General features: G+C 43.7%; 1 protein-coding gene across 1 annotated transcript in view; it reads left to right on the forward strand.

Annotated features, from left to right (window-relative positions):
* The first annotated feature begins 306 nt into the window (after positions 1-306).
* LOC311135755 (roundabout homolog 1-like) overlaps positions 307-21881 on the forward strand; it is a 127043-nt gene continuing 105468 nt past the window's right edge. Inside the window, exon 1 of the mRNA XM_084169802.1 lies at positions 307-891. Coding sequence (XP_084025928.1) covers positions 831-891 — 61 coding nt within the window. The 5' untranslated portion in view covers positions 307-830. The remainder of the gene's footprint in view (positions 892-21881) is intronic.

Raw genomic sequence — 21881 nt, forward strand, 5'->3', positions numbered from 1 at the left:
TCATACAAAATAAAAATAAAAAATGTAAATTAAATTAATTAAAGTAGCCTAATTAAGTAAGACGCGAGTAGCTTTGGATGACCACAATCATAATTGAGTAAAATAACATTCGTGTTAGATTTATATCAACTTTTGGAGTAAGATAACACAGGCCTAACATAATATAGTAGCCTAATACATTCAATGTAGGTTTCCCGTTTTAAAATAGCCTCTATGGAAAACCCATTGTGGAGTGGGAAGAGTGGTGCATACCAATATACAACCCTCACTGAGCGCTGCCTTTTTCAAACAGTCGGGTGAGCCCTGGCAGTTTAGAGAAACAGCCTCAAACAGGCTACTGAAATCAGAAAAGTTACTAAACTGAAGTTGAACGTTTGGATTTCGGACTCTGCCATATCACTCATACGAAAGAAAACTATGCCAAAGTGGAAATAATATTTGATCACAGATGAATTCCGCTAAAACTTCAGCATTTAGTATTGGATTTACGAAGCTCACTCGGATCCGAGAAGAGCCCAGTTATGTGGACGCTCTCGTAGGCAACCAGAATAATGTGACCGGGAGATTTGATATGAGCTATCAATAAATTATTGTATTTGTTTAGAGAAATAGCAATCGTCCCGCACGGAGTTATTCGGTGACTGGCTCTCACCATAGGCTACCCTAGCGCAGCGGACAAACACAGAGAAGAGAGAGTGAGACGGCGTGGTAGGCTATTTTACAGAAGAAGGAAGCAGAACATCTATGAAAATACTTCTTATTTAGATCGAATAGACCACATAAACTATTTGTGGATAGTACAATTCGTTTCCATCCTCTGCTGCTTTGGAATGATGCCTGCGCGTTCTGTGGGAATTTACTTTCTACTAGGATTTATTCACATTTGTTCAGGTAAAGAATGCACTATTTCACCTTAGTTGACTTGGGTTTTGACTTTATATTTTAAAAGTGATGTTCCTGAAATATAATAGCCTATTCTTATGTGCGCTTGCATTAATTAGTGTGTGCATGTATGTGTGGGAGTGAGAAATGGCATGGGTGGGGTAAGTTGATGAGTATAGACTGCCTTGGCTATAAACTTTATTATCATGCTTTGGTATCTGTTTCATCCTTTGACTTTGTGTGCCAAGCCCAGCCATGTGGCATGAACTGGTCCTTGACCCAGGCAGCCTGTCTGACTTATTGCCTGACTGCTGACAGGAAGTGCCCTTATTGCCCTAGCAATAAGGTGTAATTATGAATCACTGCCATTCACATCAGCAGAGATCCAGATATAAAGAATGATATTATATTGTTTTAGTGCCCTGACTCTGTGCTTTATGCTGGGTAATCACCTGTCAGGGTGCCAGATTTGCCACTATCTGTGTTATCCTTAGAGTCAACGTGATAAAGATTGTGTTGTGTGTGTGTGTCAAAGTGATAGAGTTGTGTGTGTCAGTGTGTGTGCCCATCTTCCGAAAGCACCTGAAACCCTACCTTTTCAAAGAGTATCTTAAATAATCCCTCTCCTCACCTCAACCCCCCCCCCCCCAAATAAATACATACAACTTTCCTGAACCAACACTTGCACTTGACCCCCCCCCCCCCCCCCACCCCCCCCCCCCCCCACCCCCCACACACACACCCTTATTGAGGAAAAGTGTACTTACTATGCTTGTGATATGTGGTTGTCCCACCTAGCTATCTTAAGATGAATGCACTAATTGTAAGTGGCTCTGGATAAGAGTGCCTGCTAAATGACTCAAATGTGAAATGTAAAAATGTGTGCATGCTCGCAAGTGTGTGTGTGAGAGAGTGAGTGTGACAGAGAAATAGTTGTCATGATAAGGCTAGGATCATGCTCTTCTTCAGGAGTAAATAAGAAGGGAAATGTGAAAAAAGGGCTGACCAACCGGTCAACACACACTCTCTGGTCACAGAGCTCAGTAGCTGTGCTGGTTAATGACTAACAGTAGAACGAGGTCTAGGTCAGTGGAGCGAGGCCTAATGAAGTCCCATTAACAGCACAGCTAGTTTGAACAGGTGAGGCTTGTTTACAGACTGATTGGCCCACATTGATATGACTTATCATCTGCTAACACTGATAGGGATTTCTGACATATACAGTGGCTTGCGAAAGTATTCACCCCCCTTGGCATTTTTCCTATTTTGTTGCCTTACAACCTGGAATTAAAATTGATTTTTTGGGGTTTTTTATAATTTGATTTACACAACATGCCTACCACTTTGAAGATGCAAAATATTTTTTCTTGTGAAACAAACAAGAAATAAGACAAAAACAAAACGAAAACTTGAGCGTGCATAACTATTCACCCCACCCAAAGTCAATACTTTGTAGAGCCACCTTTTGCAGCAATTACAGCTGCAAGTCTCTTGGGGTATGTCTCTATAAGCTTGGGACATCTAGCCACTGGGATTTTCGCCCATTCTTCAAGGCAAAACTGCTCCAGCTCCTTGAAGTTGGATGGGTTCCGCTGGTGTACAGCAATCTTTAAGTCATACCACAGATTCTCAATTGGATTGAGGTCTGGGCTTTGACTAGGCCATTCCAAGACATTTAAATGTTTCCCCTTAAACCACTCAAGTGTTGCTTTAGCAGTATGCTTAGGGTCATTGTCCTGCTGGAAGGTGAACCTCCGTCCCAGTCTCAAATCTCTGGAAGACTGAAACAGGTTTCCCTCAAGAATTTCCCTGTATTTAGCGCCATCCATCATTCCTTCAATTCTGACCAGTTTCCCAGTCCCCGCCGATAAAAAACATCCCCACAGCATGATGCTGCCACCACCATGCTTCACTGTGGGGATGGTGTTCTCGGGGTGATGAGAGATGTTGGGTTTGCGCCAGACATAGCGTTTTCCTTGATGGCCAAAAAGCTCAATTTTAGTCTCATCTGACCAGAGAACCTTCTTCCATATGTTTGGGGAGTCTCCCTCATGCCGTTTGGCGAACACCAAATGTATTTGCTTATTGTTTTCTTTAAGCAATGGCTTTTTTCTGGCCACTCTTCCGTAAAGCCCAGCTCTGTGGAGTGTATGGCTTAAAGTGGTCCTATGGACAGATACTCCAATCTCCACTGTGGAGCTTTGCAGCTCCTTCAGGGTTATCTTTGGTCTCTTTGTTGCCTCTCTGATTAATGCCCTCCTTGCCTGGTCTGAGAGTTTTGGTAGGCGCCCCTCTCTTGGCAGGTTTGTTGTGGTGCCACATTCTTTCCATTTTTTAATAATGGATTTAATGGTGCTCCGTGGGATGTTCAAAGTTTCAGATATTTTTTTATAACCCAACCCTGATCTGTACTTCTCCACAACCTTGTCCCTGACCTGTTTGTAGAGCTCCTTGGTCTTCATGGTGCCGCTTGCTTGGTGGTGCCCCTTGCTTAGTGGTGTTGCAGACTCTGGGGCCTTTCAGAACAGGTGTATATATACTGAGATCACGTGACAGATCATGTGAGACTTAGATTGCACACAGGTGGACTTTATTTAACTAATTATGTGACTTCTGAAGGTAATTGGTTGCACCAGATCTTATTTAGGGGCTTCATAGTAAAGGGGGTGAATACATATGCACGCACCACTTTTCCGTTATTTATTTTTCAGATTTTTTTTAAACAAGACTATTTTGTGTATGTCCATTACAGGAAATCCAAATGAAAATCCATTTAAATTACAGGTTGTAATGCATAAAAATAGGAAAAACGCCAAGGGGGATGAAAACTTTTGCAAGGCACTGTATACACACTTTCAATACACAAACCCCTTGCCTCTTCTGATTGTTTGTGAATGAGTAAACTGTACTTAGCTATATGAATAAGGAAACATACTTATATTGGAGTTATGAAGACATATGTTGTTTGAGAAACACTGATGTGAGTGTGTTAGATAGTAGCCCATTATTGGCTATTTGTGTCATAGCAGTAATGTGTTGAGGATGTGCTAATGACAAATGGAAATCCACTAATCAATATCCCTTTTCAAGCCTGGCTGGTGTGAGTGTGTGTGGGTGTGTGTGCATGGCCTCCTTATCACCCCAGATTACAGGGATGCTGGAGGTAATAGGCTCATGATAGCCCAGAGGCCTGCTGTGCTGCGTACCATCCCTTCAAAGTGGCCCCTGTTTACCAAACAGATTGTTCTCAGGTGTTTCACTCCATAGCTCTGCCCACCCTACTTGGACAGGTATTTGAAGTATGCCACCTTGTCTTGTCTCTCCCTCTCCACAGCACAACAACAGACAAGAGAACCGACAACCATTAAGTAATACACAATAGACCTTAGCAGGTGTTGTGCCCAGAGGGCTTCTCAGACAGCACACAGGAGCTTTGTGTAGCTGCCTTGCCTATAGAACAACTCTGCTATCACACTCCCTTTCCTCTTCTCAATGCTACATCTGGTATTGTAATTAAATAATCCATAATACTGTAAATGATGTCCATTAAAAGCAGGTTCCTGTAGGAAAGGATTTGTTCCCCCATAAATCCTGATTATGCATCCCTGGAGTGACAACATGATGCTAAACTGCCTTACACCCGGTCCCACCCCTCCTCCCTCCTCCCTCCTCCCTCCTCCCTCCTCCCTCCTCCCTCCATGTTTTTAACAGCCAACATTCTCTTTAATGAGTGCTCTGTAAACACTCAGCCTTAAAATGGGAGTCTTTCCCAAGAGAAACACATATATGTTTTCCCTCATTTGAAATTAATTTTTCTGGACTGTTTCAAACACCGCTTGTAAAGTGGGGCTTGTGAATGAGGAAAATTGGCTTGAGATAATAGTCTCCTGTTCAGACCTTGTTTGGCCTTTAGACTCTCTCAGCCATGGCTGGGTCATTGGGGTGCCAGATATCTCCTTCTGAAGGAGGTCAGAAGGCAGGGTGAGAGGAGGAGGGAACAGAAAATAAGTGGGTTAGAATATGCTTTGTCATTTGCGTTTCCAGAGGGGAGGAGAACATGAAGACACCTGGCCTATCACTGCCTGGATAGCTGAGCACAAGTCAGAGTTCACATGTACCTGAAAACGCTGGGTAGTTGACAGTGACACAGTGACACTCCCATGCTCCTGACAGAGGGACAGCCCGCAGCCCGGTTTTGTGACACCGTCAGTAATAACACAGCATGGAGTATAATGGACTAATACAGCTTGATGAGTAAGCTGACCTGCTATGTCATCCTGTATGCTAATGAGTCTCCCGCCAGTCTATTTGACGCTGACAGTGATGCGCTGTGTTCCTCCACTAATGAGACTCCTATTTGATGATGAGGCTGACGGCTGAGCCATCTTGTGCTCTAAAGAGTCTCCCTTTGATATCCCTGTTCATGAGGGACTTGTCAGTTTCCTTCTGTTCGTCCTCTGGAATAAGGAACTAATGAGGGAGAAGCAGCAGAGGCCAGTTTGAATGGAATGTGTCTCCCAGCATGTATTTGATCTATTCCCTCTCTCTGGATTCCACCACCATGCGATATAAACGACTGAGGCTTTAAAGAAAAGGGAAAAAGGGAGGGAGGGAGAGAAAGGGAGACACACAGAGAGAGAGACAGGGAGAAAGAGAAAAATACATGGAGGAAGAGAGATAGAGAAAGAGAGAGGGGGGAGTGGAGGAGTAAAATGTGTGTATAATCACCCCCTATAGTGTGTTTTGTAGAGCTCTCATATCCTCTCCTCAGGGCTGGAGCTGGAGCTGGCCCATTCATGTTGGCTGAAGAAGTCTGCTCAAATGGTTGTGTTTGTTTAATAGATGTCAAGTCCCCTATATTGGGGTTCTGGACTGGTTCCGACTGACATTTTGGTGTACAAAGAGCTCTGTGAACGTCGTAGGGTCCCGTGCCTTATAGTGCCAGAAATCCCCGTCTGTCTGCTCTCCGCTACCAGTCTCTCAGCAGAGCTGACTTGAAGTGTCAGGTTTCAGACCCCACATTTGCATGAAAGGGGACAGTCTTGCAAATCCAACAGTTGTGGTTTCATCTCGCTGTGATATTCTCAGCCGGATTTAGAGCTCTCAGCATGAAAAAATACTAAATAATCTCATAGAATTGAATGACGACCACTTTCTCTTGGTCATAAACGGACAAAATCACTTCATGCTTAAAGCTGAAGTTGTAAAGAGTCTGCACACATTTGAATGGTGTCTCTGTGCCAAGTCTATGTCAGTTATATGAAACTGTGCCAATATTGTACTGTCACTAAGTATGATCATATGTATTTTACAGTTATAAAAAGAAAGGTGAAATCTTATAGTAAGTTGTTTATAATTTGATTGTTACTATATTTAGAAAGTATTTTAGTCATTTCAAGCCCTATTGTCCCACTTTTGTTGAATAGGGAAAATAATCAAATGATGTTTCATATTATCACATTATTTCTACTATGTACTTGAGCTTGTGTCATCAAAAGTGAGTACACCTCAGGAATGTATAACTATTTTTACCAGAAAGGTGGTTCCAGACCTTTCTAAAACATTACCAGTTATTGTTTATGGCCATCTTATGAAAAATAATAGTTTGGGTATGTCTATTTGGGCGGAAATCGAAATTTTGCCCTATCATTCAATAGGTTAAAAGGAAACGCACGCAGCTCAAGCTAAATGTAGCATTCAGTCATTCCTCTGTGTTTTTTCTCTCTCCTGCCGGCAGCAATCTTGGCACAGCTTACTCCCTCAACCACACCATAATGGTTTCTAAAGCAATTTGTTTCCTTCTCTTTTTTGGATGGATATTTTAAACCTGGTTTGTGATTTACATTTGAAGTGAGTTGGCAGTGTTTTTGTTGAGAGTTGAGCTGGAGGTGACGGTATGGAAAGATTACATTGTTACCTTTTTCTTACTTGCGTTACCTTGTCATAACACACACACTCCCAGATACACAACACAGTGATCTACAGTTAACCCATATGAAAATAAAGCAGTGACAAATGGACCCTGTAAGCCAGGTGTGTTGCCAAGACACTAAAAGAGAACTCACTGAGACACTGAGAACTCTGCTCACTAGAAACACTTGAATACCTGAGAAAGAGATTGTGTCACCCCAACAGAGAAGACTAAGACCTGCAATAAACCACAATAAAACCACACCGTTATGCAACTGTCACCATTAATTTGATTTCACTGCTTGCTTGGTCAGTCTCATTAATGTTTTATTGGTTTGCAGCTCAGTTATACAGTGAATTTTGAGTGAATTTTGCCTTGGAGTATTTCTTATTGTCATTATCTGAGTTATTTCATGGTTTTCTTTCCCATACTAATAAATGTATCCTCTTTCCTTCATTGCCAAGTTGTTTGAAACATATTTTGTGTGTTTGGATGTGGTTGTGTGTGTGTGTTCATGGGTAATGGGGTTTGTGTGTGCTCATTTGTGTGTGTGTGTGTGCGTGTTGTCAGAGTTGTGCTGAAAGCAGTGTTTCCTGATTGCTTTCCTTGTTTACGTGCTGGTTTCCTGGGGTGCTCAGTGAGCCGTGGCCAGCAGCCTGGGGCTGAGGAAGACACGGAGGGCTTTAACAAGTGCCTGTGGGGCTAGAGGTCAGAGGTCATCACACCTCCACACAAACACACGCATTCCAACACGCACGCACGCAGGCGCACACACGTACACACACACTCCTGGGTTTTTGTGGAGGATCAGCACACCGTCTGCCTGCCTCAGAGGAGTGCCTGGAATGTGTTTGTCTGAATGATGTTCCTGGCCTGGGGCATGGAGTTCCCCTCCACCTCTCACCCCTAGCCTCCCCCAACTCCTCCTCCTTCTCAGCCTCCCCCTCTACCCTCAGCCTCCCCTCTCCCTCTTCCCTGTCAGCCCACGGTGCTGTGAGGCCTCAGACTGTTGCATCCTGGGACCTGAGGTGAAGCGACAGAGAGGTCTCTCCCTAGAGGACCCTGTCAACTGACCCCGAACCAAACAGGCAACCATCCCTCTGCATACCATGCTGGTATGTTGTTCTGGATAGACCATTGGGCCCAAAGCTAAAGAATGCTAAGGGTCTTGTGGTTTACTGTGGGCTATTTGTTCTATCTCTACCAAAGCTTCCTGTCCTTCTGAGGTGTCCGGCCTCAGCTGTGTGCTCAGTGCTGGGGGAGAGCGAGGTCAGTTTCGGATAATTGGTTCTGTAAATAAACGCTGCTTAGTTTTTTCTCCTGGCTATGGGTTTGTATGTGGTTGAGATGAGGAGGGATCCCACGCGTTTGGCCCTGGAGTGTCTGTTTACTCTGGTTTTCCAGCCAGTGTCGTCCTCCTCCCGGGGTAAAGCTATGGAGACAAGGAGTGTGTGTGTGTGGAGAGGGTCAGACAGCTGGTTTCACTCTCAAATTGCTTTAAAAATGGTCTTCGTGAAAAACACATTTGGAGTGCATATTATGCTGTTATGACAAGGCATCATGGGTTGCTAATACCCCAGTGAGGTTTTTACCTATAAACAAGGACCTAATACTGACCTATCTTATATTGGGTTATTTTTTAGTGTCAATACCAGCTTTTCCCTGAAGCGAATGTGGCTGAATACAGAGTGGAACCCATTGAGAAGAGCTGACCTAGTTGGAAATGTTTAATCAAATAAAAGCCTGTTCCTCTCAGCCCTTGTCCATCTCCCCTAGCTGGTCTCCTGACTACCCAGGATTGCATGCCACACACCCAGGGCACCTAGAGACAAGTAGCTCTCTCCTCATCAAACAACATGGTTTAACCCAGCCAGGTGTCAGCTGCTCAGAACCCACCTTGACAGCTTGACTCATAACTAGCTTCATATGTTGCTCTCCTCTTGTCCTCCCTCTTCACCTCCTCCCATACCCTTCCTGACAGTACCGTTACGGGACTCAGACAACATGCTCTCCTCTACTGTATAGGGCCAATTAGTACCCGCTGTTCTAGTGCTAACCTCAATATGAACAGCTCCCCCCCAACCTACATTATCACAAACCATCGACCTGCCCCAATTGAATTTAAATGTGGAATGAGCTGAATTAGATAGTCTATGGTTAATGGGGGATAAGGTTTGTGTGGGCAGCCAGGTATGTGTGGGAGGAATTATGTTTTCAAAGGACAGCTGTAAAATGCCATGGTGATTGCAGGACAAAGGTTGCTGATATTCATTTGGCTCTGTGTCAACTCTCGTAGTTTCATAAAGGTGCCTATCGATTGATGGATTGAATATGAGATTTGATCAATACTTTTCTTCTGGATCTTTGCCGTTCTCTTGCATTCCCACATGGACACACAGGCACAGGCACACACACACACACACACTTTAGTGATTAGTTTGGCTCTTTGAATAATTAAACCCAGGATTAGGACTAATCAGGACGTGTGAAACAGCTCAATCTCGTTACGGAGGATAGGCGAGAAATGGGCATTATCCCTGTACCACACACTCATTCCTCCTGCTCTCTCCCCCTCGCTCAGTCAGTCATTAGTGACACACCAGATATACAGTTCAAAGCATTCTAGGGAAGACTGAATCTTAATGAATAGCTTTCCCATCAGCGCAGCTCTCTTCTTACAGAGTCCAAAACTCACTTAAATGGCCTTAATTTGCGAATCTATGATGAGCCATTATCTGTAATGCTGGGGGCTGGTATCCACTGATAAGCATGTATAATGAGTCAGGCTGAAGGCTCCAATAGTTCCCATAATTGTTTGCTCCCCCCCCCCCCCACTGTATACCTGGCCTTGTCCCACTCCATCACTCTTAGCCTAAACATCAGCAGCATGTGACCATGCCTCTCATCTGAATGAGTAAGAGAGAGAGGGGGTCCAGATTAGTCAGTGCAGTGGTGTGATCTCTGATAAAGAATAAACTGAGATCAGCTTGTTGATGTGCATCAGAGACACTTTATATTAGATTTAGACTGGATTCTGCTGGATACATGTTGATTTTGTACTTTAAAACCCATGAATTAACATTTTAAGGATTCAGTACTCTGTCTCTGTCATTATGTAGTTCCCATGGAGTAAATGATAAACACTGTGGAGAAGTCAGCCTGATTCACAGTCTTAGTATACTGTAATTGTAAACTTACTTCTATTGTGTTCGGAGCTCTGTGTTCGGCTTGGCTCCTCCATTGTGGCTGCTTGGTTTACCAGGCCTCATCAGTGGTGGTTCACTTCAACCAGATGGATAGATGGATAAACCATCATGGCTCCAGTCCCAGAGGCTGGCCTCATTCTTTGTCTGGTCTGGCCTGGCCTGGGCTGGGCTCAGCATGGTATGGTTGGTATGCTCTCCAGTCCCTCTCCATTAAGGGTGTGAACATTTAAACGTGAAAAAGTTTAAATGAATTTGGGATCCTTAACGTTAAGAAAAATCCCATACCGAAAAACAATGTTTTTTTCCATTATTTTTTTCGCAAAATAAAAACCGCAGTACAGATCACAAAACACATTATTTTCAGTGTTATACAGTGCCTTCAGAAAGTATTCACTCACAACCCTTCAGCCTGAATTTAAAATGTCAAAGTGGATTTATGTTTTTAGACATTTTTACAAATTAATTAAAAATGAAAATCTGAAATGTCTTGATTCAATAAGTATTCAACCCCTTTATTATGGCAAGCATAAATACGTTCAGGAGTAAAAATGTGCTTAACAAGTCATATAATAAGTTGCATGGACTCTGTGCAATAATAATAATAACACACTTTTTTGAATGACTACCTCATCTCTGTACCCCACACTACAATTATCTGTAAAGTTCCTCAGTCGAGCAGTGAATTTCAAACATAGATTAAACCGCAAAGACCAGGGAGGTTTTGCAATGCCTCGCAAAGGGCACCTATAAAAAGCAGACATTGAATATCCCTTTGAGCATGGTGAAGCTATTAATTACACTTGGGATGGTGTATCAATACACCCAGTCACTTCAAAGATACAGGCGTCCTTCCTAACTCAGTTGCCGGAGAGGAAGGAAACCACTCAGGAATTTCACCATGAGGCCAATGGTGACTTCAAAATAGTTACAGAGTGTAATGGCTGTGATAGGAGAAAACTGAGGATGGATCAAAAATATTGTAGTTACTCCACAATACTAACCAAATGACAGAGTGAAAAGAAGGAAGCCTGTACAGAATACAAATATTCCAAAACGTGCATCTTGTTTGCAATAAGGCACTAAAGTAAAACTGCAAAAAAATTGGCAAGGAAATGACCTTTATGCACTGAATACAAAGCGTTATGTTTGGGGCAAATCCAACACAACACATCACTGAGTACAACTCTTCATATTTCCAAGCATGGTGGTGGCTGTATCATGTTATGGGTATGCTTATCATCGGCAAGGACTAGGGAGTTTTTTAGGATAAAAATAAATGGAATAGAGCTAAGCACAGGTAAAATCCTAGAGGAAAACCTGGTTCAGTCTGCTTTCCAACAGATACTGGGAGACAAATTCAACAACCAACTTGACAGAGCTTGAAGAATTTTCAAAGAATAATATGAAAATATTGTACAATCCAGGTGTGCAAAGCTCTTAGAGACTTACCCAGAAAGATTCACAGCTGTAATCACTGCCAAAGGTGATTCTAACATGTATTGACTCAGGGGTATGAATACTTATGTCAAATAAATATTTCTGTATTTCATTTTCAATACATTTGCAAAAATAAATATGATAATAATAATAATGTTTTCAATTTGTCATTATGGGGTATTTTGTGTAGATTGGTGTTACATTTTTTTCAATTTAATCAATTTTGAATTCAGGCTGTAACACAACAAAATGTGGAATAAGTCAAGGTGTGTGAATACTTTCTGAAGGCACTGTAGCGTGTGTGAATACTTTCTGAAGGCACTGTAGTGTGTGTGAATACTTTCTGAAGGCACTGTAGCGTGTGTGAAGACTTTCTGAAGGCACTGATGCCTAACTGGACGATAGGCTATAAAGGCCTGGGGAAAGTTGTATAATTTAAATAATACCAGAGGAAGAGGCGAACTTTGGGCTACTTTGGTGAATTTGCGAGGCATGCAAGACGGATTACCAACATATATACGCACCACGTTTTTTTTCTGCCTGCCCCCTCCTCGCTCTCCCTTGCACTGGCTCACCTGGGGCGTATTCATTACGCAGATTATATTGCAAAATGTTTCTTAAACGGAAGCAAATGGAACGAAATGGGGAGGGACCTACCTGAATTTGTCCAATAGAAGCTCTTGTTTTAGTTGCAAAACGTTCCAACTGTTTGGAATAATGATTACACCCCTGCTATTTCTCTTCGCTAATGATGCGAGTGTGTGTTCAGTCTTCGGTCTATTGCGTGTAGAATATCCTAGACTATTCATTGATGATAAACCCTGCTTTACAGAAGTTGCGAGTCATTGCATTGTGAGGTATAGCATTCCATTGCTAGATACAGCTTTTGATTGCTGATAGATAGGCCTAGTGCATGGTTCTGACTGTCTGCCTGTTGGCCGAGCTGCCTATACTGTGCCACTCTCGCTCCGTCCCTCGCTAGCATGCTATAAAAGATGCGAGTGTTCGGCAACTAATCAGTCTCATCTATTCCAAAAATACTGAATCTAAGGAGTCGATTCCTTGGGTAATCGAATCTTGACACTCAGAAATGGGAGATGACACCGGGAGTTGACGTGCAAGGGGTTTGAGGAATCAATTCTTTTGGAGTCATCTCTCCACCACTACACCGTTGTTAACAGTTGGAAAAATGGCAGAGAAAGAAACGCGACAGCAGTGAAGTCCTGTATGGCAATACTTTGAGAAGTTAAATGAGAAGGAAATGCTAACTTTGCGAGGTGGATTTTAGGTACGGTAATGGCAGTACAGGTGCAATGCTTAACCATCTGAAAGGGACGCACCTTGAGGCCCAAACCATTGCTGGCAGCTGTATTGTGAATTCTTGTGGAATTTGATTAATTTCCGATATTGTTTTAATGGAAAAATATGAAAAAAAGGCAGTTTAAACATTGACATTTTTTCAATTTGTCACATCCCTACTTTCCGTCACATCAAATCAAGTCCCATAAAACCAGCTCCTGTCCTTCAGCCACTTTTTACCTAACCTGGCTGACTGAGTTAAACCTGCGGTCTTAGTGGGAGTGAATGACTAAGTGAGGGAGAAGAGCAGTAGCTCTGGCTGTGTGAGTACAGTAGAGTAGAGTATTGTGCCCTGAGGGCTAACCTTGTTATCACAGAGAGAGGACATGCCTATCTTCAGCTTAATTAACCAGAGGTTGACCTTGTAATGGAGCCTCAGCCTGCCTGGCTGCCTGGCTGCTCTATCAGGAGTCAGTGTCCTCTCCTAGAAGAGCAACACTCAGTATGGACGGACGGACGTATCGTTTGGAAGCTTCTAATGAAGGGCTGGAATGAAGGGGGATTTCATTAGTGGGGAAGGGAGATGACGTGGGAGTGATTGAGTTAGTGTGTGTGTGTGTGTGTATTGGTGTGTGTATTGGTGTGTTTGTGGGTGTAGGCCTATCTGGTTTCTGTGTACAGTGTGTGTGTTATAAAATGTGGGTGTATGTGTGTGTGTTATAAAGTGTGGGTGTGCACAGTGTATTTCAGGTCGAGAGTGAGATAGGGGCCAGGAACAGGCTTGTCTGTTTGGTTTGTTCAGCCGTATGCACCTGAATGCAGCAGATACAAAAGACATCAATACTTATCTCTCATCCAGTCAGCGTGATGTGCGCGTCACAAATACTTCAGCCCTGAGTGATCATAATGATATCCTCTCTTTCTGTGTCCTGTATATTCTGCAGTAAGCTGATGATGAAGGCTATTGTTCTTCCTCAGCAGTAGAAGCCACATTATAAACTGGGTCATTCGAGCCCTGAATGTTGATTGGCTGAATGCCGTGGTATATCAGACCGTAAACCACGAGTATGACAAAACATGTATTTTTACTGCTCTAATTATGTTGTTAACCAGTTTATAATAGCAATAAGGAACCTCAGAGGTTTGTGGTATATGGCCAATATACCACGACTAAGGGCTTTATCCGGCCATTCCGCTTTGCGTTGTGCAAAAGAACAGCCCTAGCCGTGGTATATTGGACATATACCACACCCCCTCGTGCCTTATTGCTTAAGTATACTCAGTCTGTCTCTCTCAGACTGGGTTGCAGTACACCCAGAGCCCTTCTCTCGCTCCCTGAAAATAAAAGTCAGAGTTGAGTAACAACCACAGCGTGTGGCGATCTGCCAGCCCCTCCACTGCAGAGGCGCTCAAACTGCTACTTCAAGCTAAATTTGATGCCTTTGTGACTATCTGAAATTGTAACCTTACCTCATCGGAAGAAATTGCTCCAGTGTGATGGGGGGGTTGAGCGGTAAGGGTGGGGATCAGAGCTGTTGAGTGGTGCTGTCTCTGACATTGGTGGTCTCTGGTGGTTGTGTGTGGAGATAATGAACTCATGAGAGATCCAGGCAGAGGATCAGTGGTGGTGTGGATGAGCTCTGTGATAAATCAGATAGTCATTCATCTCACTGACATTTTCTCCCATAGAACCACACCACTCCGCACCGCACCGTGCTTTACTCTGCTCAGCAGCAACACACCTGGGTTTCACCTTGGAACGTTTAAACCTGCAGTGTGTCTGAAACACACAATACTGTACATTCATCCACTACTGCTGTTTATGATCAAGGTGAAAACATAATTTGTACGTTTGATTATATTTTTTGATTCATGGCCTTGTAATTGTAAAGTTGATGGGAGGTTATGCAGGGTCGCGTGGCTGCTACTGTATGTAATGAGTGTCCTGCAGTGAACAGGTCATGAACCCTTAATCCTATCCCCTCTAGCCTCATGGTTTCCACTCCATCCACACTGCAGCCTCCTCTCTCACTGAACCCACCCACTGCTGTCTCTCTGTCTCTCTGCAGTCACACATACATCACACATGTGCCTTTAAGAATCCCTCTATACCAGCGTGCAGCATTTGAGGGTACAGAGAAAGGGAAACGCGATACATTAGGAAATGTCATCTAGCCAGGTTGGAAGAGTGTCCTGAAGTGTGATTGACATTAACAGAATTCCTGTGGAATTCAGGTTGGATAATTATAGAGCTCTAGGAATGACTGTTCTTCACTATAATGAACTGACTTACTCCTCCATGGTAGGGCAGTGCATTGCTAGACTGCATGTGTTATTGCCACTCTTCCCTCTGTATTCCTTTTTTATTGAGTCTCAAAGGTCAAATTGTTTTGCGGATGTGTTGTGTTTGAGGGATGGTTCCATAGGATATACAGTGGGAGGAGAAGACAGAGTGGTTCCTGTGGATAGGAGGGATGAGGGCCTCTTTAATGTGGACTGGGTCAGAGTGGGGAGCGATGAAGGCTCAGTTTCCAGCCTTAATCACTCATAGAGACTGCTGTGGGTCCAGCGGAGTGAGATGGGGGTTATAATGTGTGGATTATAAACTCAGGCCAGTGGCCTGGTCACAACCTTAGCCCCCCAGGGTAGATTTGTCTCAGCTTCTAGTCCCAGTGAAGAGCTCCCAGCTCCCAGTCTAGCTAATGACTGCCTGTGGCCATGGCGAGGCTAGGGGAACACTTATCTAGCCCCTAGCCTCCCCACAACAGAATGGAATGTATTTTTAACGTCATCCCAGCCAGGCACATCACCATGGCTGTATTGATAGAAAATGCCCCCACAGGCCAAATTTGCCCCCTCATTAATTTCCTGTCCAAATATTTACGTTTCCTTGTAAAACATGCTAAATCCCAACAACATTTTCCCAAAGATCCTTTCATTCCACCTGGCTGCTGCTGGGATTGTTTTCTTCCCACTCCCTCTCTCTCCCTCTGTGTCCCTTGTCTGGGATCAGCATCCTCTGGAAACAGCAGAATGTCAATCCTGCCTTGGATTTATGATGCAATTTCATTTTCATTCAGGCCAATAACATTCAGGACTCCGGCCATTCATTCTGCTGTTTCACATGCACCTTTATGGATATAGCCTCTGTAGTCTGGCCATTAAGGAAGAAATGGTGAGAGAGTAATTTCAAGTTGTAAGAGGGTGCGTGTTTGTATGTGTGTATGTATGGTTGTGTGTGTTTGTGCTCACAGATCAATCTGTGTATTTTGTAGTGTGTGTGCGTGTGTGTGCATGATGGGGGTTCTATAAATGGGATATGAACTCCTGAGTGGGCTATGGTCCCATGCTGCTCTGTAAATGGCTTGGTGCTCAGTGCTGCTCAGGCTGTCTCCCTCACAGTGTGACAGAGAGTTCACATCTAGGCCGCCGCTGTCAGGGGCGCAATTAAGATCTAAAATAAATGTAGTTCATGCTGATACACACACACGCCCACACGCACACAGTCCTGTAATATAGCACTCTGCTATTGCCAACATTTAGGATTACTCTGTATGATGGTGTCAAGCAAATAAACACTGCCATGAAATTTGAAAAGCATTTGAGGATTTGGCAGGCCTGTATGAGACTGCTCTCTCTATAAACCTGTCATTCCACACACACACACCCACGCACACATACTCACACATTATCTGACTACTTTGCAATCTTATAGAACTTAATTTCTCTCCCTTACTTAGTATCCTGCACCCTGCGCCTCTGTTCTCCTCTCAGTGTGAAGTGAGCAGAACAGCACCAGCAGGGGGTTTGACCGAGCCCCGGGCGTTTGCTTTTTCTCCAGAGAGGGCTCTGCTCTGCTTTGCTCTTACTGTGTGTGCGCTTGTGTGCGTGTGCGTGTGCGTGTGCGTGTGTGTGTGTGTGTAGACTGCCCACATGCTCAACTAAGGGCCGTAACAGTGAAAAGGGCTTCTTTCCACATAGATCAGAGTTCATAGCATTTTCCAGTCATGTTTACGAGTGACTTTCAAATAGACTGTGTGTGGCACTACTGCTACTGCCAATGGACATTTTGAGAGAGAGTGGTTGTAGGCATCTCACTTGCACACAAGGCCACACACAAGCACATAAACACACACACATTCCTCTCCCACATACCTGAGTAAATGACAGTGTTCAGCTGTTAATTTAATTGTAGTTTATACAGGCTGAGAAGACTGCCAGGCACTCTGCCTTGTCCTATATTTCACTACAAAGAGCCTGAGTGTGTGACTGTGTGAGTATGTCTGGAATACGTGTCTGGAAGGCATGGGAAACACAAACTATGAAGTAGTGGGTGACTTGACATTGTCACGGTTGACTTTGAAGTTACTGGTATGGAGAGGACAGAATCAATTTGTTATGTCCTTATATAGTATATATCCCATCAGGGTGATTTGATTTGCATCCCCTGGGTGAGATGAGGCATACAGGGAGTACATGGTCAGTTGAGAGGTGTAGTAACCAACAGATCTGATGAATGTTTCTTTCAAAACCTGTGATTACCCAGAAACACTGCTCTGCTCCTGCACACCCTTTGATGTTCTGCTGAATCCACATTTGCCGGAACTCATTATAAACTTGGCCAGGGAAGAGAGAGAGGGGAAAAGAGAGAGAGATAGAGAGAGAGGGGAAAAGAGAGAGAGATAGAGAGAGGGGGATGAAGAAAGTTTCTACATTCTGGTTTCTCTGAGAGAACCATGAGGCAACTCTCCTCCAATCTCCTCCACTTAACGTCCGGAGCAGAGCGGAGCATCCTCTCTCTCTGATGTCCAGTGGACTTTGTCACAGTCAACTAGATCCTGTCCATCCCATCCCAGGGTCCAGCACAGTATTCCGTGCCAGCACTGAACTCTTCCCCTGCATATCGTCCTGTTTTTCCCTGTTAGTTCCCATCCCAGATCCCAGCCAGGGACGTTCCACAAACACTCCCAGAGGGATGAGGTCATTAAGTATAGGGTACGGGGGTCTCCCCCAGCCTGAGGATTGACATCATACTAAAACCTTCTCTGGAGACAGACACGCTGACCTAATACAAGACCGCAACCCATTAGTCTCAACTCTATTAAAGAATCTGAAGTAGAATCATAGCAAAATCACCAAATCATAACAATATAAATCTCTTGTTTTCTCACTCTCTCATCTGTTTCTTGTTTGTTCTTTTAAATAACCGTCTGTGTTGTATTAGCTGTAGAGACGGTAGGCCTCTCTCTCCAAATGAGAGATGTTGTTAAAGGCTAAGGCATACAGCAGTAACTACGGACCAGCCAGCTCCAAATCCCTGTCAGAGTGTGGACAGTAATCCTGGGCCTAGGCTGCGGATCACAACAAGGCAGCTAACGGACTTTTATGGACAAATGTGATTGTTTTAACAAGCAGTCCCTCTGCCCTCTGTTCTATAGCCCCCCTCACTCCTCCCTCCTTATATCTGCCTGCTCTCATTAGGCCTGGCTAGTTTGCTACCAGCTGCAGTCATAGTGACACATAGAGATTTACCTAGTTACCTTGTGTGTAATGTATGTGCCTATATACAGGTAACTGCCAAAATAAAGGAAACACTTGATTAAATGAGGGATACAAATTATATTGAAAGCATGTGCTTCCCAATGACTGTATATATCATGGTTCCCAAACTGGCTGTGGTTGTATTTGTGTTTTCTGAGCCCCAAAATAAAAAAAATATAACATATCTTTTTTTATTGTTGGACAATAAAACACCAGCAAATCAGCTCCAAGTGATTTTAATTTTGGAAATCTGTTCCAAAGTATTCCCACGCATAATAGAGAGATACTGTATATGTGATCGTACAGTGCATTCGGAAAGTATTCAGACCCCTTGACTTTTTGCACATTTTGTTACTTTACAGCCTGATCTTTTTTTAAATCCCTTTATCAATAAACTCACAATACCCCATAATGACACAGCAAAAACAGGTTTTTAGACATTTTTGCAAATGTGATTTTAAAAAAATGAAATACCACATTTACATAAGTATTCAGGCCCTTTACTCAGTACTTTGTTGAAGCACCTTTGGCAGCGATTACAGCCTCGAGTCTTCTTGGGTATGACGCTACGAGCTTGGCACACCTGTATTTGGGGAGTTTCTCCCATTCTTCTCGGCAGATCCTCTCAAGCTCTGTCAGGTTGACTTGGGAGCGTCGCTGCACAGCTATTTTCAGGTCTCTCCAGAGAAGTTCAATCGGGTTCAAGTCTGGGCTCTGGCTGGACCACTCAAGGACATTTAGTCGTTGTCCTATTGGAAGGTGAACCTTCGCCCCATTCTGAGGTCCTGAGCACTCTGGAGCAGGTTTTCATCAAGGATCTCTCTGTACTTTGCTCCGTTAATCTTTCCCTCGATCCTGACTGGTCTCCCAGTCCCTGCCGCTGAAAAACATCACCACAGCATGATGCTGCCACCACCATGCTTCACCGTAGGGATGGTGCCAGGTTTCCTCCAGATGTGACGCTTGGAATTCAGGCCAAAGAGTTCAATCTTGGTTTCATCAGACCAGAAAATCTTGTTTCTCATGGTCTGAGAGTCCTTTAGGTGCCTTTTGGCAAACTCCAAGTGGGCTGTCATGTGCCTTTTTACTGAGGAGTGGCTTCCATCTGGCCACTCTACCATAAAGGCCTGATTGTTGGAGGGCTACAGAGATGGTTGTCCTTCTGGAAGGTTCTCCCATCTCCACAGAGGAACTCTGGAGCTCTGTCAGAGTGACCATTGGGTTCTTGGTCACCTCCCTGACCAAGGCCCTTCTCCCCCGATTGCTCAGTTTGGCCAGGCAGCCAGCTCTAGGAAGAGTCTTGGTGGTTCCAAACTTCCATTTAAGAATGATGGAGGCCACTGTGTTCTTGGGGACCTTCAATAATGCATTTTTTGGTACCCTTCCGCAGATCTGTGCCTCGACACAATCCTGTCTTGGAGCGCTACGAAAAATTCCTTCGACCTCATGGCTTGGTTTTTGCTCTGACATGCATTGTCAACTGTGGGACCTTATATAGACAGGTGTGTGCCTTTCCAAATCATGTCCAATCAATAGAATTTACCACAGGTGGGACTCCAATCAAGTTGTAGAAACATCTGAAGGATGATCAATGGAAAAAGGATGAACCTGAGCTCAATTTCGAGTCTCATAGCAAAGGGTCTGAATACTTATGTAAATAAGGCATTTCTGTTTCTTATTTTTAATACATTTGCAAAAATAAAATAAAAAACTGCAAAAAGTGAAGGGGTCTGAATATTTCAGAATGCACTGAATACAAATGTAAGCAAGGTTTAAATGATTATGTTTTGCAAGGTTTGATATTATGTTTTAGTCAAGTATTATATCTGTTTGGGCATCTTGCGGCCAATTCGCAGTCTACAAATTATTTGTAATTATGTTCCGGGCCCCTGACCATCCACTTAAGAAAAAATCTAGCCTGAATCTAGTTGATAATCCCTGGTATATATGAATGGACCAAACCGTTGATTACGTGACACCATTCATTCCTATGTGAAGACTCAATAGCGCATTGAAGCCAAATGAAGTCGGTTTAGATGGCATCTCATGGAGACATAACATGCACAGTTTGAGCTACTCCAGAAAGTGATGTTACAGGCTAGCTCAGTGCTGCCCCCTCTCATTGAGTAACTCAAGTTGAAAGCCAACTGGGGTACTGCAGGCTGCCATTAGCAGCTGAATTATCCTTATAACTTCTTCTGTGTTACAAGGCCATACATCTGGTGTATTAGAAGCAATTATTGGTACCATGATTGTCTTTTAAACATATTTTTCTTTACATTAAGTTTGACCACAACGTTTCCAATTTCTCCATTCATTGTAATGGGAATTCTGTTTTCTGTTAACAATGCCTGCGGTACCGTGGTTGGCCTTGAACTTCTGTGGCTTCAATGAGAGGGGGCAATCGTTCTCCCTTGGTGCTTCCACACAGGTGTGGTTCCTGAGTTAATTAAGCAATTGACATCCCATCATTCCCATCATGCTTAGGGTCATGTATAAAAATGCCCAGTTGCCCATTATTTTGGATACCATGGATAGAAGGAAAGGAGCATAAGGGGTTTAAAGGGTGTGTGTGTGTCTCAGTCACCAGATCTCAACCCAATTGTACACTTATGGGAGATTCTGGAGCGGCGCCTGAGACAGCGTTTTACACCTCCATCAGCAAAACACCAATTATGGAATTTCTCACAAAAGAATGGTGTCACATCCCACCAATAGAGTTCCAGACACTTGTAGAATATATGCCAAGGTGCATTGAAGCTGTTATGGCGGCTCGTGGTGGCCCAATGCCCTTAAGACACTTTATGTTAGTGTTTCCTTTATTTTGGCAGTTACCTGTATGTTTCTTGTGAGTGCAGAGTGCAGAGTGCTATGTGTGTTGTCTTGTGTATGTCCACTGTTATGATAGATAGTGTGAAGACCCTTGAGGTTCATTGTAATCTGTTTTCAAGAATCAATTTCCCCCCTATTCCTGTCTATGCCATTTGGCCAAAGGGATGAGAGGGGAGGATGCACAGATTAGATTACTCTTCCATTTACCACAGTATGAACCCACCGGACAGACTCATACATAGGTAATCCCATGCGCACCCCAGGCGCAGATTTACTTTACCCACTACGTCAGTTCTGATTGTCCAGGACTCTCCACTTGATGCGGTGATGTCATATACGGCATCACCGATACCAGGGGGTGACATAGGGGCCAAAGCATTCTACACTGTCAATGTCACCAACCAGAACTCAAGTACCTGGGTGTTTGGGGAACCAGCAAGTAGACAATTATTCACATTGTTTAAGGAGTGCTTTTAGAGGGCCTGGTGTGTGTGTGAAGCTGAGCCAGAAACTGTAACCCAACGCTACACCTCTTCACACTGCTGCTTGTGGAACTGCTTTATCTCCAGATCAGTTTTTACGACTCATTTCCTGTCTGTGTGTGTGTGATAATGTGGTTTCCTACCTGTAGAGTGGTTACTATACATTGAGAGATTGCAGCCAGTGTAATCCCCAGTGCAGTGCTTTGATTTGCGGTTGATATCTCATCTCTTTAAGTGGTGTGTTTGCATCACCCCGCTCATGGCATCGCACTCTGTTTGGCAAACTGAGAC

This window comes from Coregonus lavaretus (genome assembly GCF_964263955.1).
Source record: "Coregonus lavaretus genome assembly, chromosome: 10".
NCBI classification, from domain to species: Eukaryota; Metazoa; Chordata; class Actinopteri; order Salmoniformes; family Salmonidae; genus Coregonus; species Coregonus lavaretus.